Raw genomic sequence first — 26,858 nt, 5'->3', positions numbered from 1 at the left:
ATTAGGTCCCATTTGTTTATTTTTATTCTCATTACTCTAGGAGGTGGGTCAGAAAAGATCTTGCTGCGATTTATGTCAAAGAGTGTTCTGCCTGTGTTTTCCTCTAAGAGTTTTATTGTGTCTGGCCTTACATTCAGGTCTTTAATCCATTTTGAGTTTATTTTTGTGTATGGTGATAGGGAGTGTTCTAATTTCATTCTTTCACATGTAGCTGTCCAGTTTTCCCAGCACCATTTATTGAAGAGGCTGTCTTTTCTCCATTGTATATTCTTGCCTCCTTTGTCATAGATTAGGTGACCATAGGTGCTGCTTGGGTTTATCTCTGAGCTTTCTATCCTGTTCCATTGGTCTAAATGTTTGTTTTTGTGCCAGTACCATATTGTCTTGATTACTGTAGCTTTGTAGTATAATCTGAAGTCAGGGAGCCTGATTCCTCCAGCTCCATTTTTCTTTCTCAAGATTGCTTTGGCTATTCGAGGTCTTTCGTGTTTCCATACAAATTGTGAAATTTTCTGTTCTAGTTCTGTGAAGAAAGCCATTGGTAATTTGCTAGGGATTGCATTGAATCTGTAGATTACTATGGGTAGTATAGTCATTTTCACAGTATTGATTCTTCCAATCCAAGTACATGGTATATCTCTCCATCTTTTTGTGTCGTCTTTGATTTCTTTCATCAGTATCTTATAGTTTTCTTCGTACAGGTCTTTTACCTCCTTAGGTAGGTTAATTCTTAGGTATTTTTTTCTTTTTGTTGCCACGTAACACTTTAGAATCAGCTTGTCAATTTCTGTAAATCCTGTTGGGATTTTTACTGGGATCACATTGAATTTATAGATCAATTTGGGGAAAATTGACATCATAACACTACTGGGTCTTCTAATCCATGAATGTGGTGTGTTACGCCATTTAAAAAAAAATTCTCTTAGCAATATTTTATAGTTTTCAATGTGGAGGTCTTGTATACTTTCTTTTTGTTAGCTTTATTCCTAGATATTTTTATTTTTTGGTATTACTGTAAATGGGACTTTCTTTAAAGTTCATTTTTCAGTTTTTGCTATAGTATATAAGAAGACAGTTGATTTTTATATATTAACCTTATATTCTGCAACCTTGCTAAAATAATTCATTAGTGTTAGTAGTTGTTTTGTAGATTCAGTATAAGCAGTTGTATCATCTGCAAATAGGGACAGTTTTATTTCTTCCTTTCTGATCTTTACTTGTTTTATTTCTCCTTTTCTCTCTTCCTTCTCTTCCCTTCCCTAATATGTAATAATATGATAATATGTAATATGGTGTATTATGTTAAAGGAAAAACTCTTTTCCCTTACTCTCAGAATACTTCTGATACCCAATGTATGGAAGTTTTCCCATCACAGCAAGCAGTACTCCAACTCTTCAGACACCCACTGGATGTCCTACAATTCAGTCAGGACACATGCTAGCCGGAGTTGGCACAGACCCAGAGTCTAAGGGCTCAGTCTCACAAGACTGCCCCACCTGACCCCACTTCAGACACCAGTTGCAAGTCTCAGGTTGTCACCTGTTCTTCTGACTGACCAGCTATAAACTGGGGGTTCCCACGACTCACTCTTTGGGTTCAGTAATTTGCTAGAATGGCTGACAGAACTCAGGGAAATATTTATTTACATTTACCCGTTTATTATAAAGGATATTTCAAAGGATATAAATGAACAGCCAAATGAAGAGGTACATAGGTCAGGGTCCAGAAGGGTCCCAGCCATGGAGCTTCTGTCCCCACAGAGTTGGGGTGTGCTGTTCTTCCAGCATGTGGATGTGTTCACCAACTTGGAAGCTCTCTGAATCCTGCAGTTTAGGGATTTTTTTTTTTTTTTTTACTAATCATTTGACTTTATGTATTTATTTTTTAAATTGAAGTATAGTTGATTTACAATGTGTTAGTTTCTGGTGTACAGCAAAGTGATTCAGTTTTTTATATATATATTTTTTTCATATTCTTTTCCATTATGATTTATTGCAGGATATTGAATATAGTTCCCTGTGCTATACAGTAGGTCCTTGTTATTTATCTGTTTTAATGGAGGCTTCATCACATAGACGTGATTAACTATTAACTCACTCTCCAGCCCCTCTGTCCTCCTGGGAGGATGGAGGTGGGGCTGAAAATTTCAAGCTTCTAATCATGCTTAGTCTTTCTGTTGACCAGCCCCTGTACTGTCCAGGAGCCCACCATGAGTCTCCTCATTAGGACAAGAGACTCTCCTGTCACCCAGGAAATTACAAGGGCTGTAGGAGCTCTGTGTAAGAAACACTCCTGTCACCCCCATCAGTCAGAAAATTACAAGGGTTTTAGGAGCTCTGTGTCAGGAACTGGGGTCCAAGACCAAATATTAAAACAAAAGGTGCTCCTATTTCTCTTCATCACTTAGAAAATTACAAAGATTTTAGGACCTCTCCCCAGGAGCCCAGAACAAAGACTAAAGTTTATATATCTTCTTATATCACAGTATCACAAATGTAATATGTAATATGGTGTAGTACCTTTATTGGTTCTTGAATATTAAACTATCCTGGAATTACTGGAATAATTCTTGAACCCTGCTTAATTACAATATATTATCCTTTTAATGTAAGGCTAGTATTTTTAAAAATTAATTAATTTATTTATTTTTGGCTGTGTCGGGTCTTTGTTGCCACACGCAGGTTTTCTCTATTTGCGGCAATCGGGGGCTACTGTTCGTTGTGGTGCGCGGGCTTCTCATTGCGGTGGCCTTTCTTGTTTTGGAACACAGGCTCTAGGTGTGCGAGCTTCAGTAGTTGTGGCTCACAAGCTCAGTAGTTGTGGCTCGTGGGCTCTAGAGCGCAGGCTCAATAGTTGTGGCGCACGGGCTCAGTTGCTCTGAGGCACGTGGGATCTTCCCGGACCAGGGCTCGAACCCGTGTCCCCTGCATTGGCAGGCAGATTCTTAACCACTGTGCCACCAGGGAAGCCCCTGTAAGGTTAGTTTTGATTTGCTAGTAGTTTTTAAAAGGTTTTTGTGTTACTTATAAGAGATATTGCTTGGTAATCTTTTTTTTTTGGTAATGTCTTTGTCAGGTTTTGGTGTTAGGATAAAACAAACTGAGCAGCAATTCTTCCTCTTTTATGTTCTGATAAAGTTTGTGTAAGAGTGGTGGTTTTTTTTTCTTGAACCATATACCAGTGAAGCTATCTGGACCTGAAGTTTTCTTCTTGGGAATGTTTTTGTTTAGAAATTGTTTCTCAGGCAGATAGAGAACTATTCAGATTTTCTGCTACTTATGTCCATTTTGGTGAGTTGTGTATTTTCAGACATTTGTCCTTTCATCTAAATTTATTGAATTTGTTGGCTTGAAATTACTCAAGGTATTTTCTAATGTTTTAAAATGTCTGTAGGATTTGTGGTAATAACCTGTTTTCATTCCTGTTATTGGTGGTTTGTATTTTTTTCCTCTATTTTTCTTGATTAGTTTAGTTAGTGGTTTGTCAATATTATTGATCTTTTCAAAGAACCTGCTTTTGGCTTAAATTTTCTCTGTTGTCTGTTTTCTATTTTGTTGATTTCTCCTCTGTAGTATTACCTTTCCCTTATCCTTGTATACTTTGGATTTACTTTGCTTTTCTATTCGTAGCTTGTTAAGGTATAACTTCAGGTTATTGATTTTTAGGTCTTTTCTTATGTAGGCATTTGCAGCCCTAATTTTCCCTGTAAATACTACTTTAGCTGTATGCCACAAATTTAGATGTGTTGTTTTTGTTGTCATTCAGTTCAGAATTTTTTTTTTTTTTTTTTTTTGCGGTACGCGGGCTTCTCACTGTTGTGGCCTCTCCCGTTGTGGAGCACAGGCTCCGGATGCGCAGGCTCAGCGGCCATGGCTCACGGGCCCAGCCGCTCTGCGGCATGTGGGATCTTCCCGGACCAGGGCACGGACCCATGTCCCCTGCATCGGCAGGCAGACTCTCAACCACTGCGCCACCAGGGAAGCCCTCAGAATATTTTTTAATGTCTCCCTTTAAAGTTGAGATGTAATTCACATGCAATAAAATGTACCCCTTTAAAGTGTATGGTTCAGTAGTTTTAGGTATACTCACAAGTGATGTGATGTGCAGCCATCACCACTGTCTAATTCCAGAACATTTTTATCACTTCATAATGTCCCTTTTGCTTTTTGTCTTTGTCTGATAAGTTATTTAGAAAAGGGTTGTTTAGTTTTCAGATACTTGATGTTTTCATAGATATCTTAATTTCCTTGTAGTCAGATAATACACTTCATATGATTTCAAGTCCTTTAAACTTAATGGGACTTGTTTTGTGATCCAACATGTGGTTTGTCTTGGTGGATATGTCATGTGCGTTAGCAAGGAATGTATATTCTGCAGCTGTTGGATGCAGTGTTCAACAGATGTTATTTATATGAAGGCGGTTGATACTTGTTCAGACCTTCTACATACTTCGGGGCTAGTTCTGTAAATTGCTATATATTGCAGTTTGGGCGGGGGCTAGTTCCATAAATTGCTATATATTGCAGTTCTGTAAATTGTTGGAGGTAAAATCTCCAGCTATGATTGTGGAATTGTCTTTTTTTCCTTTAAATCCTATCAATATTGCTTCATGTATTTTTACGCTCTGTTATTATGTACCTACACATTTATAATTATTTTTTCTGATTTATTGTCCCTTTTATCATTATGGAATATTCCTCTTTATCTATGGTAATACCCTTTGTCTTGAAGTCTTTTTTATCTGATACTGAAAGTCACTTTAACCATCTTATGTTTACTATTTGGATAATATATCTTTTACTATCCGTTTACTTTCTACCCATCTGTGTCTTTACATTGAAGTGTTTCTTATAGGCAGCATATAGTGAGGGTCTTTTTAATTTATTCTGATAAGCTCTGCTTTTTAACTAAATGCTTCGGCCATTAACATTTAATATAATTATTGATATGGTTGGATTTAGGTTTAATATTTTATGTATTTGTTTATTTAAATTTCATTTTTAAAAATTATTCTGTTCCTCCTTTATGGCCTCCTTTTGTATTATTTAGGTATTTTTAGTATTCTATTTTTATTTAAATATTATCTTTTTGATTATATTTCTTTGTAGTATTACTTTTTTAGTGGTTGCTCTAAGGATTACAGCATATATATTTAATCTTTCATAGTCTTTTTTGAATTAATACTGCATTTAACATAATATTACACTTAACATCAAATTTAGAAACCTTGCAACCAAATAAATCCCTTTTCTCTCCTCCCAACTTCTTTGTTTTCATTTTTTATCACATTGACACATATTGAAAAACTCAGCAATGTCTTTGTTTTTGCTTTAATCATCGTATGGATTTTAAAGAACTTAAGAGGAAAAGCAGTCTTTTATATTCACCCAGATATCTACCATTTCCCTTCCTCTTCCTTCCTTCCTGAAGATCCCTGTTTCCCTCTGTAAATTTCACAGCAGCCTGACGACATGCCTTTAGCACTTGTTGTGGAGCAGATCTACTAGCTATGTGTTCTCTTGGTTTCCTTTTCTTGATTTTCCTTCATTTGAGAATCTTGGTAATTCACTTTCATTCCTGGGGGATGTGTTTGTTTGATGTTGTGTGCTGGATTGATAGTAATTTTCTTTCCGTAGAGGCATACCTCATTTTATTGTGCTTTGTAGATATTGTATTTTTTACAAATTGAAGGTTTGTGGCAACCCTCCATCGAGCATGTCCATCGGTGCCATTTTTCCAGCAGCATTTGCCTGCTTTGTGTCTGTGTCACATTTTAGTGATTCTTGCAATATTTCAAACTTTTTCATTATTGTTATTATATTTGTTATGGTGATATATGTTCAGTGATCTTTGATGTTAACTACTGTGACTTGCTGCAGGCTCAGATGATGCTTAGCTTTTTTTTGAATAGCAGTAAAGCACTTTTAATTAAGGTGTGTACATTGTTTTATGTAGGCATAATGCTGTTGCACACTTAATAGACTACAGGATGGTGCAAACATAACTTTCATAAGCACTGAGAAATCAAAAACTTCATATGATTCACTTCATTTTGGTATTTGCTTTATTGTGGTGGTCTGAACCACAGTATCTCCAAGGTGTGTCTATACTTTAAAGATGTGCTATCTGCCGATGGGAAATCTATAATCATTTGTTACCATTTTCTTGTATGTATTGTGTCATTTTCCTTAAGATGCTTCGATATTTTTTCCTTATCTTTGGTTTTCAGTAGTTTTGTTTTGATGTCTCTAGGTGTGGTTTTCTTTGTGATGATCGTGTGATTCATCGATCTCTTGAATCTATAAATTTATCTTTTTCACCAAATTTGGGAAATTTTCAGCCATTTTTTTTACAAATATTTTTTCTGCTTCAGTCCCTTTCTCTTGTTCATCTTGGCCTCCAATTATACATAGACCTTTTGTTATTGTCCCACAGTTTCTTGGGGCTTTTTTCCTTTAAGTCTTTTATTCTGTGTGTTCTTTAGATCATTTAAAAAAATATATTTATTTATTTTTGGCTGTGTCGGGTCTTAGTTGTGGCATGTGAGATCTTTTGTTGAGATGTGAGGGCTCTTCATTGTGGTGCGCAAGCTTCTCTCTAGTTGTGGCGTGCAGGCTCCAGAGCGCGTGGGCTCTGTAGTTGCAGCACACAGGCTCTCTAGTTGTGGCATGTGGGATCTTAGTTCCCCAGCCAGGGATTGAACCCGTGTCCCCTGCATTGGAAGGCGGATTCTTAACTACTGGACCACCAGGGAAGTCCCAGCATAGATCATTTCTACTGTTCTGTATTTATCTTTAAATTCACTAATTCCTTTGTCATTTCTATTCTGTCATTGAGCCCATCAGTGAATTTCCTATTTCAGATATTTTATTTTCCTGTTCTAGAATTCATTCCTTTAAAAAAAATAGTTTCCACTTCTCTGGGAAGAATTCTTTTCTTTTGCTCATTTCCTTTACCTCATGGAACACAGTTACAAGAACTGTTTTAAAGTCTTTGGTAATTTCAACGTTTGGATCATCTTGGAACTAGCACCCATTTATTGTCTTTTCTCTGGAGACTTGGAGACTATTTACCAATCTGTTTGTATGTTGAGTGATTTTGGATTGCATCCCGGACATGAAATGAAATCCTCTGGAGGATGTTGCTGTTTTCATTTCAGCGTGTAATGAACCTGTTCAGATTCGGACTGTAACTTCTGCCTTGCATTCTTTGGAGATCTCAGTTCAGATGGCTAAGTCTTTTCTGTGCTAGTTTGGGTCTGTTCCCCACACATACAGTTTAGGGGTTAGGCTGAAACATATGTGAGTCCATCCACAGAATTAGAGGGTTTACTTCCTCACGCTCTCCCCTCTGGGATTCCAGCTACATTCTCTCCGTCATGCAGGGGCTTCTTTTCCTGACTCCTTAGGCAGCAAGTTTCCATTGAAGGTTTAGCTGCCTGGCTGGGACTAACGTATTGTAGGCTGGGGCATTCCCTCAGGGCACAGGTGTACCAGGAAGCCCCAATTGTTTGGGTAGTTTCTCCAGGTTTTAAATCCCCTTCATAAGCTGCCTTATTTTGTTTACTTTTCAGCATCCTCGGGTAGCTGTCTTTTTGTATTGAATATTTTGTCCAAATTTTTTAGTTGTAATTAACAAGAAGGATGGGCTGTAGTGGGCTTATACTGTCACAGTCAAAAACCAGAACTCTAGTTGGTTAATTTTTAATAGCTGCTTGGTGAGGGTCAGAGATGTGGGTTTGACTCCTGCCTCTGCAGTTTACAGTCTGCCACTTTAATAGGAACTCCAGTTTCTTCATTTGGCAAAAAAATATTGGAATGTGAGAACTTGCTCTGCCCAGCCCCAGGGCTGTGTGGATCAGATGAGAGAATGGCTGTGAAGTGCTCTGGAAATGGAAAAGTTGTATTCAGGTGGTTGATATCCCTGCTGTGTGTGTGCATGTGTGTGCCTGAGTGTGTGTGCACGTGTGTGTGTGGTGTGTACCATTTATGCCCGGCCATCTCCATGGCAGTGACGTCAGCACTGGCTCTCTCTCTTCAGGCTCTTCCTGGACCTCACTACTACACATGGGGAGACCATGGCGGGATCATCATGGCCATCGCCCAAGGCATGGAAACCAACGAGCTGAAGTAAGTGTCTCTGGTGAAGCTTTTTAACATCACACTGTTCTCCCAGAAATTTAACTCTGTGATTATAAGTGGATTTATCCCTGTAGCACTAGGTTATTGACAGCACAATTTATGCCTTGGGAAATTACTTAAATTTTTCTTGTTTATTAAGTGGGAATGATAATCTGCCCTTCCTATCTCAGAGAGGAACAAATGAAATAATTTTACTGATTTGAAAAAGCACAGCTCTATATAAATATAAATTAATAATGACTAAAAAATTAACTAGAGGCTCTTCAACTTGTCTTTCTTTGCTTTGTGTGTGACACACAGAGTTACTCATAGAATGAGTCATAATAATAATAAATAATAATGATACATGAGTAGTAATTTCAGAATACATATTACTTGATAGCCAAGTGACTTTTACTGTGATACCTTTGGTTTTGGGGTTCTTGCAAATAGACCTGGAAAGGACATTTGGGGTTAATGGCTTCATCTTCTAGATGAGAAAACTGAGGCTCAGAAACGTAAAGTAACTTACCCAAGATCCTCCCCTTTGTTAATAACAGACAAGACGAGCACTCAGGTCTTTAAATTACGTTCTGTGCTCTTTGCAGTATATTCCTCTGAAAAGCAAAAATGTCAAGAGTTAGTAACCTCTGCTTTCTTGAGTCTGATTTTATCAGAACCAATTCTTTCATTACTTTAGTCTGAGTTAGGACAGAAGTTAATTTTGTTAACATTCGGTCGGGACAGACTATCTCTCATTTCTCCTTGTTTTTGGGCTGAACCCACGAGACAGATTGCTAAAGGAGCGGGAGAGAGCTCCTATAATCATCTTGTTTAACGCAAGGGAGAAAGCTTTCTTTCCTCGGCTCCTTTTAGAAACAGGGTCAGCAGCAAGAGAGAGAGGTGGGTGGTTTGAAAAAAGAACTCTTAGCTCGTTTCCCCTGTGGTTAATTGGACATGTGCTGAGTGACCTGGCCTCCAAGAAGCAGAGAGAAGCAAAGTCCCGGTGTTCTGCGCTCCACCTGGCTGGTCTCTGGTCTGTGCAGCTCTGGTCAGCAGCTGCTTTAGAGCCAGGAGTCAGAAGAAGTCCTGTTTGTACGCAACACACTGTGTCCCCATTCAGATTGACGTTTGCTCAAATGAGGACAGTCACGGTACATGCTTCCCACATTCGTGTCATTTATTTATCCATTAATTTATTAATTCCCATCTCACACATTTCGCGAGCACTGATGGTGCCTGGTGATGTGTATCTAAAGAGACATAGGATGTTTTCCTTCACTCGCAAGGATTCCATCCTCTAGTGGTGAGATAACACAAGTACACAACGCGATGTTCGGGCCGCTCCTTGAGAAGTACGGCAGGGGACGTAGTTTGGCTCCCTAGGAATACATTTCATTCTGTGTGTGGCAGTCAAACTGCAGAGACAGTTCCTGATTTTCCCTGTTTTAACTCTCCTCCAGATTACATTTGCATTCCAAGCTGGCTTCTCTGGAGTAGTTAATGTGATTCTGGTCCTCTTACACCATCTGTCGGTGCATATGTGCTCGGGGAACGCAGCGTCATTGCTAGCTAGCTGCAGGAAAACATGATCAGGAAAATAGACCCGCTGCCAGAAAATCACAGTGCCCTCGGCACATGTTGAGCCATGGTTTTGGGGGGGTAGACTTTAAGGATATGGACCCTCTAGCATCCCTCTCTTTGCACAGGTCACGTGGAGGTGTCTGTAGGTATGGTTCAAATAAAACATTTGCAAATATGAGAATATGTTCAGGCCTCCTATTGACAGGTGCGTGTGTCCCAGATATCAGGCTGAGCTTGGCCAAAATCTGTGTAGTGTAGCCACCTGGCATTTGTATGTTGCTCACAGAGTTGTTTTGTTTTTTTCTTGCTTCTCCTGCTGCTCTGCTTTTGACCTGTGTGCTATCAGCTTCATCAGAAGAGAAGCCGGAAATAAATATTGTAATTAGTTCAGATCCTTAAACCCCATGAGTGAAGGCTGCTTCTGACTCACCTGGATTTCTATTGCTGGTCTAGGACTTCAGACACGTCTTAAGTCTGGTCTCCCCAGCCATGGCCGTGGCCCCCTCCTTTGAGTCTCATAGTGTTTATTGGCGGCTGTGTCATTGATTTGGCATTCATCGCATGCTGCCTCCTTTTGTTAGTTACCTTTTCATTATATGCCTGGTTTCCTCAACTCATTAACAAGGTCTTTGTAGACAAGGATTTCTATTTTATGCAGGCTAGCAGGCACTTAGTAAATATTTGATTGTTCAAATAAATAGGTCATGCACACTTAGTCTTCCAAGATTGCTTATTTTTTTCCTGGTTTATAAAACTGGAAAGGGTGGGGTAGCGTGGCAATCGCAGTCCCCGGGGGTGGGAGTACTTCCGTTATTCTCTGTTGTAAATGACAGTCCCTGGAGCTCAAATGTGAGTAGGGGGTCCCTGGATGTATGCAGTCTGGTGAGAACGTGACTGTCAAGAGTTCAGGTCCACGCTGGATGGAAATGGAACATATTTCTGTTAAGCATCATTTCAGGTCAATTACACAAACATTTGTTGAATATCTACAAGGAGCCAGATGTTGTTCTAGGAACCGAGGATGCGGAGGTGAATGAGGCATCCTTTGGGAGCTGTCCAGCCCCACTGTGGCTCTGAGATGTTTCTGAGCCAGCTGGAGGGAGAGGCCGGGGGAAGAGCTTTCGACCCAAAGCTTATCCAGCCTTAGGGAGGAAGCCGTAACAACAGTAACCCTAGTGAGAGGTTTAGTGGGGACAGAGGGTGGAACATTGCTTAACGTAAGAGTTAAGTTTGGGGATGTTTTTTTTTTTTTGGTTGATCTTTTTTTTAAAAATTAATTTATTTATTTAGGCTGCATTGGGTCTTCGTTGCTGCGTGCAGGCTTTCTCTAGTTGTGGCGAGCAGGGACTATTCTTTGTTGTAGATTGCAGAGCACGGGCTCTACGTGCACGGGCTTCAATAGTTGTGGCTCACGGGCTTAGTTGCTCTGCGGCATGTGGGATCTTCCCGGACCAGGGCTCGAACCCCTGTCCCCTGCATTGGCTGGTGGATTCTCAACCACTGCGCCACCAGGGAAGTCCCTGGTTGTTCTTTTAAATAATTTATGTCTTTCTCTCCCTGTTTAGCATAGTTAACTAAGAGTTGATGATTACTTGTTTCAGCTTCTGCCTTGATTCTCCACTGAGGCTGTTTTCTTTGTTGTTGTTAATTGAAATTGAGAGTAAGAAGTGGAACGCTTTGTTTTGCTCCTGTTTTCTACATGTCTGAAATGAATAAACAAGAACCTCTTCTGGGAGTCACTTACCCCTTCGTTCAGCATGCTGTCACCGTGAACCTGCTCAGGGGTTGCAGGTCGTTCTTGTGTAGAATCCGTGTTTTTCAGAGAAGGGGCTGTTGTGTTTTTGCACTCTGACCAAAAATGGACCCAAACCCAAGCTTGTCGGCTTGATAGTGAGGGATGAGATCAGTTTCCATTTCTTCCTAGTGGTTTGCCTGTCAGCATAATGATATTGGTAGTTACTAATAATACCTTGGACTTTCCCCAAAGCATCTTTCCTCATAGGAGATTTCAGATTTCATAGGGCTTCCCTCTGGGGAGTCCTGAAAAGCCACTGCAAAGACTACACCCAGCAGAGCAGCTGTCTTTTCTGGACCTGAGTTCTGGAAGCAGCTTCACAGTTCTGGAACGTGGGAGACGGCGGTTAACCTGTCCTTGTGGTTGCGGAACCTCCTCTCCTAGTAACTTACCTGGATGGTTGCAGAGAGAGCCAGCCCCGCCCCCACTTCCTTCTCATCCCCATGTGGTGTCTTTGGCACTGTGACTTATAGAGGAACAGGTATTCTTATCAACCTTTAACTGTTGAGAAACTGAGAGATGGGGTTAGAAAAAAAAAGAAAATACAGTGCAGTTCATTTAATTTCCTTTAACAAAAATGCATTAATTAATGCCCCTCTATGTGCCAGGGGCAGAAAAGTGAGTAAGAGGTCTTATTCCTGATGAACGGCAGCCCTAGTAGAAGACGCTCGCAAAATCAGGTCATTTAAATATAGTAGGTATGTTACTGAACCAAACTTGGGTCCACTTGCCCATCTGCTGACACTGGGTTGTGGTGAAGGCAAGTGCAGCATTTATTCTAAGGCATCATCAAGGAGTCCGGGACAGCTAGTGCTCAAAAAGCCCGAACTCCCTGATGGGTTTTATTTAGCAAAGCATTTTTTTTTTTTTTTTTTTGCGGGCCTCTCACTGTTGTGGCCTCTCCCATTGCGGAGCACAGACTCCGGATGCGCAGGCTCAGCAGCCATGGCTCACGGGCCCAGCTGCTCCGCGGCATGTGGGATCTTCCTGGACCGGGGCACGAACCCATGTCCCCTGCATCGGCAGGTGGACTCTCAACCACTGCACCACCAGGGAAGCCCAGCAAAGCATTTTTAAAGGCCAGGTGAGGGAGGGGCGTCGCAGGGTATGTGATCAGCCCTGCACAGTTCTCTGATTGGTTGATGATGAGGTAACAGGATGGTGCCACAGGGGTTAACATGATCAGTCCTTAGGCTCCAGTAGGCTACATGCTCATGGTCATCAAGTAGTTAACGTCTTCCATTTGGTGGTGGTTTTAGCATCTGTAAAACAACACAGGAAATGTGTATCGTATACTGATATCTAGGTATGTCAGAGAGGAGCTATAGCAGAGGACCTAGGGGAGGGGTCTGTTCCATAGGGTCTTGCTCCGTTACAGGTATAAGATAGAGGTGAGCACAGGGTGCAGGGCGGCCACAGGAGGGCCAGTAATGCTATCTGGGAGACAGGAGAAGGCTTCTGGGAGGAGAGGAAACTTGAGCTGAGACTTCAAGGGTAAAAAGCAATGTTGGGTTGCCACCCCAATGTTGGATTGCCACCCCAGGTTTAGAAAGAGCTTGAGCAGAGACCAGCATGAATCAGAGTGCAAGGTGCAGCTCTTTAGTATTGACAGAATGTACATCTCGGGGTGTGTGTGAGGAATGAGGCTTGCAGTAGCTCTGTGGTCAGGGGCCAGGTCCCCTGAGGACCTTACACGCCGCACCAGAGACATTAGACTTTGCTTTTGAAATGATAGAGTCCCTCTGAGGGTTTAAAAATAGGGGAATGACGTGGCTAGTGTAGAAAGATGGCTCTGGCAAGTTGAGGAGCATGAATTTAAAAGGACCAAGACTGGAGGTGAGAGATGCTGCTTAGGTGGGGACCAAACATTTTGAGGACTATGTGTTCAGGACCTGCTTTTTGACTAGACGGTGTCAGGGGTGACAGGGCAAGATGATCATATCCCTCATAGAAAAGCAGAGGAAAAGGTATTGGCTTGAAGGGCCATAGGATGAGTGCAGATGTGGACAAGGTGAACTGAAGTGGCTGTGGTATGTCCACAGGGAGATCCCCAGCAGGGATCTGGACATATTACATCCTCTGGTTCTGTCTTCCACTGCCCGTTGCAGGAATTTTCTCTCTGTCATCTGTGAAGGATGATCACTCAAGTCTTTGCTTGAATAACTCTAGTGATGGGGACTTTGCCAAATCAAAGGGAGCTTCCATGTCACTTTAGACAATTTGTTGTTCATCTGTTCGTGCACTAAGTATTTATTCATCCGTTCCTTTATGAATGAAAGTTCTCAGGTCAGAGGAGCCCCAATTCTCCTCCCTCCCGTTGCTATGCAGCGGGCTCAGCTTCCAGGAGATACATCCAACAGATACTTTCTCTTCTGCCTGAAAGCCTTTCAGATGCACGAGGACCTCTCCCTGTCCTCTTCAGAGCATCTCCTCTTCCATGGCAAACAGCCCCCGTTCCTTCCCTCCTGTGCTGTAGGATCCTGAATCTACACCCTCTATTTTCTCCTTTGGGCCCTCCGCACAATGTCAGAGGTTTAAGATGAGGAGCCCAGATCTGTCCCCAGCAGCCTGAAACATGCGTCACATTGGCGTTGATACCAGCATGATCCTAGACACTCAATTTCTTTTAATAAAAACCCTAAGACAATTTTTCTTTGCCCTATATCATTACCCTATTCTGAAATCAAGAGTTACCCTGAGAAAAGGAAACGGGATTCATTTATTGTGACTTGTGTGTGAAACAATTTGAGCTCCCAGCTCCAACTTCCTTCGTGTCTAAGTGCTCTCCAATCAACTGTTTCATACTCCATTCTTGAAACAACTTTTCCTTCTTAAGGGAAATAAAACTACTTTTTCTCATCTAGTCTTGAGATCTTTATCTGTTCTCGTGGTTCTTTTAGAGATTATTAAAAGGAGCTCTGCAATTATACCTTTAAGTCTTTCAGTTCCCTAGAGTGTGCTTTATTTTGCATTCATTTTCCTTTAACTTCCGTCTTTTTTTTCTGCTTTGTCCAGTTTGAAGATCATTCTCTTTAATAAAGACAAAACCAAAATAGAAATTGACTAACTACTGCTGCCTCTTTTTCTGTCTTTCCTGTTTATACCATTAACCATCAGACGGATGAGCCTATTCCATTTCTAATTCTTTTTTTTTTAATAATAGTGTTTCTTTATTTTTACTTGTTGACGGTTTGCTTTATTTATTTATTTATGGCTGTGTTGGGTCTTCGTTTCTGTGCGAGGACTTTCTCTAGTTGTGGCAAGCGGGGGCCACTCTTCATCGCGGTGCGCGGGCCTCTCACTATCACCGCCACTCTTACTGCGGAGCACAGGCTCCAGAGGCGCAGGCTCAGTAATTGTGGCTCACGGGCCCAGTTGCTCCGCGGCATGTGGGATCTTCCCAGACCAGGGCTCGAACCCGTGTCTCCTGCATTGGCAGGCAGATTCTCAACCACTGCGCCACCAGGGAAGCCCTCCATTTCTAATTCTTTATAGGACTTGCTTGGTAACCAACCCACGTCTCACTGCTCACTAACCTCCCGATTATTTTGGTCATTTGAAGCATAATCCTTGACTTATTTTGAGTTTGTGTTGTTTGGCCACTGTTTCTACAGATTACTAGCTGTAAGAATGACAGCTAGGATTAATTAGCAGATTGCTACTGCTCTTTAAGTTTTTGCCCTTGGTTAATATGACTCTTTTCTCATCTTGAATATGTTTTTTTTAAAAGTCTGAGCTCATCAAGGACCTTTCTCTCCAGCCACACATTTGTGTTTTAAATTGAGTGTCTACCACTGCTTCACTTATTTAGTGTATCTTTGGTTATATTATGTTACTATTGTATTATAGTCCCATCTTCTTGAGAGCTTTGGCCATGAGATTAGGTCTGTACTTCCGTTTGAACGTTTTAAATTCTCCGTTCCTAAGGGCTGGGGCCCTACGTCCTCTTTCACGACTCTTAGGCGTATAAAGATGGCTTGGTCTGTTTTCTTGCAAGGTTCTTGTCAGTTTCACTTCACCAGCACAAGTTCTCCTCTGGAGGTCAGAATTTGGTCCAGAACAGATGTTCCCTTAACTTTTGCAGTTGATAATATGACTACCGTGTCTCCAAAATTTTGAAAAAGCACTGTTTTTTAAATGCACAGTTTATTCTTAGGTTCAGGGCTGTACTCGGCCATGCACCTGCTTTTTAGTCTCATTAATATGTTATGGTCAGAGTCTGCTGGGAACTTCTCAAGAAATGGGATGATTCATTTCCTGAGGTTATCTCACGTTCGAGGAGCTGTTAAGTAGAATTACCTAGGCAATGTGCAAATAGGCAGACTTCCGGCCTTATCACACGGATAGCTCCCATCATGTCTGGTTAATAGGCTGACTCTGCTGGTTCAGTTTGCTTTAAAGATGGCACTAAGCCATTCGCTCATCACCCTGCTACAAGAAAGAGATTGAATGAGTTCCCTTATCCCCGTACCTGCTTCAGAGATAGCTTAAACCAAAAGCATATCAGCCAGGAGAGAATTTCTCCTCTTAGGAAGATCTGTGGAGGAGATTGCTCAGTCCCCATTGCCCTGTAGCCCCACCACTAGGTTTAACCCATAACACTTCTTGCAGAAGTACCAATTTTCGTAATCTCAAGACAAGAGGAGGTGTTTGGATTGAATGATGTTGTAACAAGAACTACATCAAGTATTAAGATCCTGAGTGAGTAAAACTAATATCTCAAAAACATGGGAAAAGTGAAAGAAAAGTTTTGTATATAATTTGGATTTGAGAGACCCAGTGGCTCTGTGACCCTCAGGAACCCCCTCTTAATTGAGTGGTTTCTCATGGTGAGCATCTCACCAGCTTACTGGGTGATGAAGCAAATACCAGGCACACTTTCCTCTCCTTCTCCTCTTCAATACAAAAGGTAATTTGAAATCAGTACAGTTACTTCAGTGCTGCTTTTTTTTTTTTCTCAAGGGCTTGCTCTCTCGTTCTGATGTAATCTGTCTTGGAGACTTTTCTCAGGACACACTTTCCTCCAACTTTTTAATTTTTAAGACTATGGGAAAAGTTGGAAAAATTGTATAAAAATTACTCATGTGACCATCCCCTACAGCTCCCTTAATCACCAATTGTTAACATTTTGTCCGTTTGCTCTGCTTTTGCCATCTATCCTGTCTGTCATCTTTCTATCCATCCATCCGTCCAGCCATCTATCTGTGCAGCCACCCTGTTTTTTGGGAATCATTTGAAAGAAAGTTGCAGCTCTTGGGCCCCTTTATAGCTAAATACTTAAACATACACATATCTCCAGGAAGTCAGCGTATTTTCCTGCACAATCAGAATGCCATTATCACACCCAAGAAAATGATCATGAACTCAGTATTACTTATAGACTATTATATTTTCTCAGTTGTCCTTTACTATTTGTAGCTGTTGGGTTTTTTTTTCTAATCCAGGATTCAGTCCACGTTTACATATCGCATTTGGTTATTATACCTCTTTAGTCTCTTTCAATCTATAACAAGCCCTCTGCCTCTTGTTGGTTGGTTGGTTGGTTTTTCATGGCCTTGATGTTTTGAAGAATCCAGACCAGTTGTCATGTAGAAAGTTCCACATTCTGAATTTGTCCAGTCGCATGGAATAGTAGTGCCTAGATGATGTGGTATCCTCAGTGCTTTGTCCAGGAGGTACACGATGTCAGGTTGAACCACTGTGAGTGATGCTAAGTTTGTTGAGGGTTGAACCTCAGATTGTCCGCTGTAAATTACATTTCCCCCTTTGCAGTGAGTGTGAGTTGATATCTTTAGACCGTGTGAACACTCTGGTCCTCTTGTCTGACTCGGTTGTTACAGTGGGGGGGTTATAGTACAGTCACTTTTCTCATTCTGTCATTGTTTTCAACATTTTTTAAGTAGCACTGTAGTATAATAAAAAAAAATTCCCTCCTCCCTTTCTCTTCCTGTTTGGTATCATTTAGAGACCCATGGCCTCTTTTCATTCAGTGTATTATCTGTTACCATCATTTCTCTTTGTTAAGTTCATATTTTCCCAGACTGGCCAGTTGGAGCCCCATCAAGGTGGCTCCCATGTCCTTTCGGGTCATCGGCATCCGTCTGTGAGCACTTCCCCCCTTTCTGGCACAACCTTAAACTTGCCCGGCTTTAGCCCAGTATCAGCCACTTCTCCAAGGAGCCCTGGTTCCTCTTACAGATGAATGTTATCTGGAAACCAAGCTCTTGCCCCGGAGACTTTAACCGCAAGGATCCTTTTACTTGCATTTGGGCAGGTACAGCACCAACGAAGGGGAGACCTGGAAAACATTCATCTTCTCCGAGAAGCCGGTGTTTGTGTACGGGCTCCTCACGGAGCCCGGCGAGAAGAGCACTGTCTTCACCATCTTTGGCTCCAACAAAGAGAACATCCACAGCTGGCTGATCCTCCAGGTCAATGCCACGGCTGCCTTGGGTAAGCTGCTGCCTCCTCGGCCCTTTGCACAGAAATACCTATTGAAAGCATCAGCTTAGATACCGTGCCCTGGGAAGAGTTTGTGATCCATTGAAGGAGACGGGCACATATGCAGTAAGCGAATGAGAGATTCAGAGGCAGGTGCTCGGGCAGTTGTTCATGGGGCCACATGTTGTCTTTTGTATCCTCATTTCCTGTGCGGTCACGGGCACAGGGCAGGTCTACGTATATGTGTGCTGAACATGTGAATGAATGAATGCTTGGAAAACATACTTCCAAATTAGCAGTTCCAGTTTGGCAAATTCAGTGGGTAACTACTACTAGTGATGCAGGGTCCTCTCAGAGCTGTCTGGGGTCTCATCACCATCTGCTCGCCCAGACCCAGGACCTGTAAGTAAGCGAGCAGGGAGAGTGAACTTCTTTATCATACTTCTTCCTTCCTCACCCCCGTGTAACCCTGCCCTCGGCAACTTCTCTGCTTTGGCTGACATTATTCCAGCTGCCTGGAATGCCCCTTGGGTTCAGTTTCCACTCGTTGAAATCCTTCTCACGGATCAGGATCCAATGCACTTGACTGCTAATCCCAACCAAGAGATCTCTCCCCTCTTCTCTGTGTCCCTAGCGTACGTGTACTCATCACACCTTGAATTACAAATTTGTGTCTGTCCCTCTGGGTGTGTCCTCTCCCATCAACTAGATCATAGGTCTGTAGACACAAGAACCTGCCCTGGGCATAGTCATATTCTACCCACTGGACGGCCTGATAACCTTATTGTCAGTAAGGGTTTAATAAATGCTTGCTGATTGGAATGGTGTTGAGTTGACAGTAGTTCATCAGTTTCAGGCAGCATTTAATCTGACCAAAGACACACATATGAAAAAGACGTCAACTACCAGTATAGACATCGGTGTACTTTGGCATTCCTGTAGAAACCACTCTACTTAAATTTCGAGTGGATGTGGGTAGATGGAATGACGGTCCAGGTTGTCTGACCAGTTCTCAGCCTCCTCTCATGAAGATCCCATACCTTCCGAGCAGTGATGGCGAATTCTCTTGCTCGTGGGCCATACTACCAGATGCGTCCACGCTGCCTCGGGAAGCAGGCAGGGGACAGTACTCCTGAGTGATACCATCTCTCAGGGATTCAGCCTCTACCTAACTCCCTGGAGATAAACGCCTCTGGGCACCTGTTTCTAAGGAAACTGCCGAATCTGCTGAAATCTTTCCGAAGTGTAGACAGTGAGCACCAAAGAAGCTTGCTTCTTCCCGTCTTTCTCAGATGCACGTCCGTGTTTCAGGGGACACCAAGGGGCTGCTGCCCGGCCTCAGAGCCGGCTGATTAGAGGGGCGGGCTGGCTCCGGGGGCCTGCACACCCGCTGGGCAGTAACGGGAGGTACGGGAAGTGGGTGGCTGGGCTGCGGGGCGGGCAGGACAGGAAACCCTGCGTGGGTCTGCCTGGAATGCTGTATTTCCTCCTCCTTAGGGGTTCCCTGCACAGAGAACGACTACAAGCTGTGGTCCCCGTCTGATGAGCGGGGCAGCGAGTGTCTGCTAGGGCACAAGACGGTTTTCAAACGAAGGATCCCCCACGCCACATGCTTTAACGGAGAAGACTTCGATCGGCCGGTGGTCCTGTCCAACTGCTCCTGTACCCGACAGGACTATGAATGGTGGGTTCTACATCCATGCCAGGGACTGAGTTCTATTCTGGTCACTCACCGGTGTGGGAAACAGACTAGGACATGGTCCCTTCCCCTGAAGAAAGGGAGGGAATCATAGGAAACAAATATTTATTAAGCATCTCTTAGGAGCCCGGAACCGTGCTAGGCACTGTTTATGCAGGTTATTCCATTTAGTTGTTACAGCCGTGTGATGTGGTGGAGGTGTGACACCCAGGCAAGTTGCAGTGGTTTATGCAGGAATAGGTCACTCTGGGATTTGTTTCTACGAGGGCAGCCCAAGAAAGGAACATGCTGAAGGCTCGATTGTAGACAACTCCTTTTTGGTTAGGAGCCCTATTCCAGAGGGAATTTGTTTCTTTATCTGAAACGAGGGGGCGTTAGTGTTTTTTATATGTATATATATTTGTATATTCATGGGTCTTTGAGTAAAATATCCAAGGCGCTGCTTGACATTGTGGAAGAAATGACGTGCACGCCAATCATTGTAACAGGAGACGGGGAGATGCAGGTACCTTGGAGGAAGAACGGGTGCTTTTGCTGGGATTATTGATAGGAAAGAGGAGACTGGGATTTGCTGCTGGGGAATCAGGAAATCTCTGGAGGCAACACTGTTTGAGATGGGCTTTAAGGAGGAAGCATCAGGGTACGTGACTGGAGCGTTCTGGGAAGACGCAGCAGCAGCGTGAAGGTGTGGAAACAGGAAAGTGTAGTTGGTGGTTTAGTGTGGATGTCTTGTTGGATGTATGACTGGGGGTCAGTGAGTGGAGATGAGGCTGAAAAGAGAGAGACTACGGTGGGGTGGAGACTTGGGCGTGGACCATATTCTGTAAGCAGGAGGATGTCTTTGGAGGCTTTTGAGGAGAGTTGATGACCAGAACAGAGCTTAGCTTTAGGAAGATGATGCTAGCAGTAGAGACATAGGGTCTCAGAGCCCGTAGACGATCCCCCAAGTCTGTGATCCAGCATGAAATCATTCCAGGTTTGCAGGGCTCTCGGTAGAGCGCGGGTACTGATCGTAAGCACATAACTCATTTTTCAGTGGTTGCCGAAGCATAAAGAAACCAAAGGTTGCTTTGGGAAGCACACTTATCTTGACTAAAGCCGGAAACCTTGGATGTGTTCTAGTCCAGAGGTGGGAACAGGGCCACAGAGTAAACGTTTTAGGCCTCGCAGGCCATGTGGTCTCCGTTGCAGCTACTCAGCTCTGCCTGTGTATTGAGATTGCCGCCTAGATGAATGGGCGTGGCCGCGACCCGATAAAGCTTTATTTACAGAACAGCCAACCAGATTCAGGCAGTTCCGGTCCTAGACCAGTGCTTCGGAAACTTGAAGGTGCATGTGAATCATCTTGGATCTCATTAAAATGCAAGTCCTGACTTGGTTGTCCTGGGGCCCTGCCGTCGCCCAGGCTCCAGGTGACCCCGAGGCTGCTTCTCTGCAGAGCTACCCTCAGAGCAGAAGGGCTTTAGACAGCCAAAGACGAGCATCCTCTCCGAAAGCCGTGTGGTCCTAAGATAACAACGTAGACGCTTTCATGGCAGAAGCACAGAGCTGTTCAATGTTCCCAGTGATGTCCGCTCAGTGCCCCTCTGCTGCCTTCTGCCCTCCCTGAGAGAACCCTAAATGGTAATGCCAGTCGGAGGGATTTTGCTGGTCTGAGGTATCCCTGCCGACTGGATTGAGACTTTGGGGACCCTGATCATGGAAAAGATTACGAGCCCTCTCTCCTCCCTCTTTTATCCCCATTAAATACTTGAAAATAAGACAAAATGAAGAATATGTGAGAAAATCTGACAAATCTTGATTTTTTTTTTTGATGAACACTATTATGCTTTTTCTCTAAAATCATCATTGTTTTTCTCTAAAATCCCCCCAAAACAGCAATAGCAACAACCAAAAGCAAAAGCCAGGTGCCTGGCCCCCATGGGTCCACCACACCCACTCAGCTAAAAGCCACTGGAGGCTGAGACCAGGAAACAGCCTGCCCCGCCCCTCTTGGGCTTTGGGCCAGATGGGATTGTGGGGTGATGACCATGCAAACGGTGAAGGGTGTGTTTCAGGGCATCCTGTGGTTCCCCTGTTTGCTGTAGCTTCTAGAAAGGAACCAGCCTGACTGCATGGCTCTTGGAAAGGTTTGGTGGCACTGACCTGTGGCAGTGGGGAGGGCAGGGTCTGGACATGGACATGAAGAGAGGAAGTGAGAATCGGCGAGCTCCCAGTGTCTGTCCATTGGTCCTGCTCCTGAGGGACAGCTGTACTTACTTCCAACAGTCCTTTCGGGCCTCCCTGGGAAGCACAGTTACTAGCCTGTATGTTCCCTGATTTCAGGAGTAGTTTCTTTTACATCTTTATATTCCCCCAGGTTGCCAATAAGAGTGGTTTTCAAACTCTTGACTGCAACTCCTAGTAAGCAATGTATTTTATAGTGTGATCCTGTACCTACACATATTTGTGTATGTAGACACGTACACACATCTATGTAAACAGAAGTTTTATGAGGTAAGATTTACTTTCAAGTGCCATGAATTTTGCAGTTTCTTTGTGAGTGGGGGAGGAAGCAGGTCTGGACCCTCCAATATGCTTTCACAGCCCACTAGGTCATGACCCATAGTTTGAAAAAACTGCCCAAGCAGAGTACTTTGCCATTGGAGTAATTAATGCTCTGCTTAGTCCCCCAAAAGGTTTAAAGCAGCCATTCCGTAGAAATTTACCGGATTTAATGAATGGAACGTGTTTGGTACAGTAATAAAACTGCTCCCTTCTGAAAAATGCTCTACAGGGTGCTAAATGTGGACTGTCATGTAATATGTACACGAACCACTTTGCCCTGTACCTGTTAATACTTTTCCTGCAGTAGGTGTTATAGTTGATAGAGTAAATGAAGGCTTTTGGGTAAAGCACATCGACAAGGAAAGTCCCGTTGGATCACGAGTTTATGGTTTGGGCCAGACCTTGGCAAGTACAGCTGCCTCGTTTTAGAGCCGTCCACTCACGCAGACAAGGGCAGGGCCAAGACTAGACCTGGGACCCCTGCTTCCTACCCCAGGGCTCTGCCTGGCTAGCTGGCCAGTGTGGAAGAGATGTGGTCCCCAAATTGCAGAAGGTCTGGGTCCCGAAGTGCACGAGGAGGCCCCCACGGTGATTTTAGGGAGAAGGTGGACATGCTCTTAAATAACATTGAATCCTTAGTTTAGAAAAAGGACGGTTCCTTTAAATTTCTCTTTTAATCCTTCTAGTCACGTCAAGGTGAAAGTCTCACTGGGTGCTAGTAATTCTTCACATTTGCCAATTGCTTTTAACAAAGAGAGGGCAGGCCCAGAGTCTCTGGACAGGGAACTGGGTCCAGCTAAAAAAAGTCAGTATTATTTTGTCTTTGGCATCATGATCTGTCTCGTTTCTGTCTATTTATGGCATATGATAATGGTTTTCCAATTACGGCTCTGTTATAAAGTTTCTTCTGAAAATGCGTTAGTGTAAAATAGTGAGTATTCGTTAAAGGGACATGTTGAGTAACTTACAATACAGGTGGTGGGCAGTAGGGTGGATGTCGCAAGGGAGGGTCCCAAAATACCTGAAGTGTGTCAACCAGCGGCCTTACCGAGCCCCAATTGCCTTTTCAGTGACTTTGGCTTCAAGATGAGTGAAGATTTGTTATTAGAGGTTTGTGTTCCGGATCCTGAGTTTTCTGGGAAGTCGCACTCCCCTCCCGTGCCTTGTCCTGTGGGTTCTGCTTACAGGAGAACCAGAGGGTACGTCTCACAGAGGTTGCCATGTCTGGGGCACGGCGGGTCTGCACTTGGTATGGAGAGCGCAGAGGACCACCTGGGTTCCTTTCATACTCTAAATGCCAGAATTCCAAGGTAGCAGGTTTCAGGTAGCTTGGGGAATATTTAAAACTGTGATGTTTGCAAACTCGTCTCCCCACCCTAGCCCCCCGTGGAAAAAAATGCAAGTCTGTAAGCGTTTCTGCAACTCCAGTTATTTCTTAAGTCATAAACTTCAGCCAGTGCACGTCTTCAGAGCATTGTGTTGAAGAGATACAGTTGACGCTTGAACAATACACATTTGAAATGCATATAAGGTCCACTTACATGTGGAGTTTCTTCAGTAAATATAATACCTGTATTTTCACTGTACTTTTAAGTTAAGGTGGGAGAAAGTTTGTGTTCGATGAGAGATCACGGTACGTAGAATCAAAAGAACTAGGGTTCTAATCCTGATTCTACTCAGACTATTTGAGTTCCTGCCTTTGGGTGAGTCATTTATGAATTCCTTTGATTTTGAGGTGGAGGTAACAGTACTACATGGATTTTTACCTATAGTGGTGGGGGGTTGGTCAGTGCCCCTAACCCTGGAGCTGTTCAAGGGTCAACGGTATATGTGAAACTCTCGCCTGGGACAGTGCTCCAAATTGTCTGTGCTGCCTCATTTATTTACAGGCAGAAGCAATTCAGAATGATTCAATTCCTTCTTCTTGCTGTATAGGAAGATGAATAGATAAGCTGTATTGTCCATGGATGGGTAAATGTCCCTTTATGACTATTCTTTGATGTTTCTGACCTCTTACTCTTGGGTGGGGGTGACAGCTATCGGAAGATTTCTGGGGACACCTGCAGTGGAGGAGATGTTGAAGTACGCCTGGAAGGAGAGCTGGTGCCGTGTCCTTTGGCAGGTGAGACGTGGTTTCTTCCCTTTGTCTTGTCGAGACATTGTTGAAGCATTCCCGTGATCTCACCTGGCTCTTCAAACTTCCTGGAGAGAAAGGATGGGTATCTCAGAGCTCTCATTTCCCCCTAAGCATGGTATCCAAACAACATTTATTTATAACCTTATGTTTTTATAGGAATGGAAGACATTTTTGGAGGGAAATCCCTTTTGTTCGTTGAAAAATATTTATTTGGCATCTGTTGTATTCTAGGCGTGGGGGGCCGAGGGCACCCTTAGGCCTTCTGTGTGTTCCGTGATCCGTTTGTTTGTCATAGAAAGAGACTCATGGCTTTCTGGGAAATAGCTAAGTGATCTATCTTAATTTTTATAACAATAATTATGACTAATATTTTAATGGAATTTTACACATTTTAATGTACTTTTCCATGCGTTATCAGTTTAGTCCTTAGAAGCAGTGAAGCAGATATTATTATTAGCTCCATTTTTTTTTTTTTTTTTTTTAATATGAGGAAGTGTGTTCAGAGGAGAGAGTTAAACAATTTATTTGAGGTCACACGTCTGGTGAGTGACAGAGCTAGAATTCAGACTCTAAGCCTCATGCTCTTGCTTGGCCATCACTCAAGTGGCACGTGAGTGTCATTCCCATTCTTTGAGGTGATCACGTGCACGCTCATTGGGGGAAACTTTTGCAGCAAGTGCACATGCTATAAAGGTATAATGTGTTCCAAACATTTCAAGTTGATTTGGTGGTGATAGCAGATGTGGAGGTATTTGTAATATAGACGTGAAATTATGATACCTTAGCAAAGAGCTAATCTCTTAGCATCTTTCCTTTCTTTGCTCCGTTTCTAGTCTTTTTCATGTAGGGCTTCTCTTCCCTCTGAGCCCTCCCTCCTGCTCATGCCTCTCGGGGAAGGTGCGTGACTGGAGCTGGCTCCACTGGTGGTGGTGGCGTCTGATGGAACAGACATCAGCGCCAAAGGAAGCCTGAGCGAACAGCCTCGTCCTCCGCGGGCAGGGAAGAGCAGCCCTCCCCTTGGCTCGCTGCTCGCCAGTTTGCCCTGGTGTTTTTCATGCTAAGCTCATTAGTCCCTTAATTTAATCTTCCATCATTACTGAGTAATTAACATCCCTCACTGTGGAGACTTCAAAAGAACATGGCTTCCGCAGATTCCCACAAATGAGCAGATAATATTCAAACAGTCCCCTCACGAGAGCTGTTATTGATGAGGGCTTGGGTGAGCAGGGTTTGAGTGATCGCTCTTAAGGGGCTGGAGTAGGTACTTTGGTAATAAATATTTCTGAAGGTAATTCAGCGAGGGGCAAAACAGTTTGTTTAAAACTGTCTAAACTGGTAGGAAAGCTATTTTCTCTTCTGATAGGAGAAGATAGAATAGGGAATGAAGTGGAAAAGTCTCATTTGTAGTGTAGACCACCTCCTAAATGTTTTTTTTTTTTTTGGTAAAGCATGGAATAGAAGGCAGGGATGTACCAAGAAAGGAAAAGATGGTTTTATAGGACTAATGTGGAACCGTCATATGTTTGCAAAGATGAGGTAATCTGGTCGTTTGGAAGGATTTTTAAAAGTGAAGTAATTTTTCTTCCTTTGAGATTAGGATAATAACGCACATCTCTAGGCTGGGCTCATGTATGGCTGGGATTTACCGAGAATTCTATTTCTTTTCTAAGTTAAGAATTGCACACAAAATCCTGTCTGTTCCTCTACACCCAATCCTAAGGCAGGTGTTTCAGGACTCAGACTCTACTCAAAAGGCAGTAGTTGGTTAGAAGGAAAAAAAAAAACAAACCCAGAGCAACAGAATGAGGTTTCTAGATGGTAGAGAGATGTGGGGTGAAGGGCTTGCTGCTGTGAATGTGTCTCCGCATCTCCACGTGGCAGCTGCCGTGAGAATCCTTGATTCCAACGCTCGGCACTTTTCATCTTGACTATTCCGTCCCCTGGGAATTACAGTGGGAAGGTTTTCTTGCAAACCAAAGGGAGGGGTTTGTTATCACGTGGTGGTGGCTTAGATACTTTTGAAGTGAAGTAATACTGAAGGAAAAGAAGGCAAATTTACCTTTGGTAAAAAATAGTAGGTAGACTTACATTTTGGGGGTGCATTATCTATATTGAAGCCTTTATAAAGCAGAGGTGGCTAGGACATGTTAACTCGTTGAATGAATGGGATGAGAGAGAGCAAACAACCACAGTCACCGTGCAGGCATGCAGCAGAGGGATCCAGATTTGCAGCTTGGTCCCAGATGTAACATATTGTCACAACGGATGCCTCAGGTATGGTTGCAGGTGTGTTGCTCATCTCCATTCCCTTGGAAGAATCTGGATGTTTTCCAGGCTGTTCCCTGAGTGGAAGAGACAGAGCACCAGCTCTTCCCGTTCCTAGTTGTCTGATGTTAAGTCAGTCTCGTAAGCACCCTGGGCTTCTATTTCTATGTCTTGAAAAATGGCACCATCGGTGTTACACCATTGGGTGCTAAAACATAGACTCTGGATCCAGACCATCCGAGTTCAAGTCTTTGTTCTGCCCCTTACTG

At 43.2% G+C, this 26,858-nt stretch overlaps 1 protein-coding gene across 2 annotated transcripts in view; it reads left to right on the top strand.

The window, feature by feature from the left end:
- SORL1 (sortilin related receptor 1) overlaps window positions 1–26,858 on the top strand; it is a 160,477-nt gene that overhangs the window by 61,017 nt on the left and 72,602 nt on the right. For both annotated transcript variants that reach the window (XM_027081993.1, XM_027081994.1), the window contains 5 exons: window positions 8,042–8,130; window positions 17,775–17,953; window positions 19,439–19,625; window positions 23,258–23,386; window positions 24,224–24,309. In XM_027081993.1, the coding sequence (XP_026937794.1) occupies window positions 8,042–8,130; window positions 17,775–17,953; window positions 19,439–19,625; window positions 23,258–23,386; window positions 24,224–24,309 (670 nt within the window). The remainder of the gene's footprint in view (window positions 1–8,041; window positions 8,131–17,774; window positions 17,954–19,438; window positions 19,626–23,257; window positions 23,387–24,223; window positions 24,310–26,858) is intronic.

Source organism: Aethalodelphis obliquidens, unplaced genomic scaffold (assembly GCF_003676395.1).
Source record: "Aethalodelphis obliquidens isolate GAN/ISIS:26980383/991018 unplaced genomic scaffold, ASM367639v1 scaffold46, whole genome shotgun sequence".
Classification (NCBI taxonomy): Eukaryota; Metazoa; Chordata; class Mammalia; order Artiodactyla; family Delphinidae; genus Aethalodelphis; species Aethalodelphis obliquidens.
Note: the sequence above shows the minus strand (reverse complement) of the source record. Positions and strands in the feature narration are given on the sequence as shown.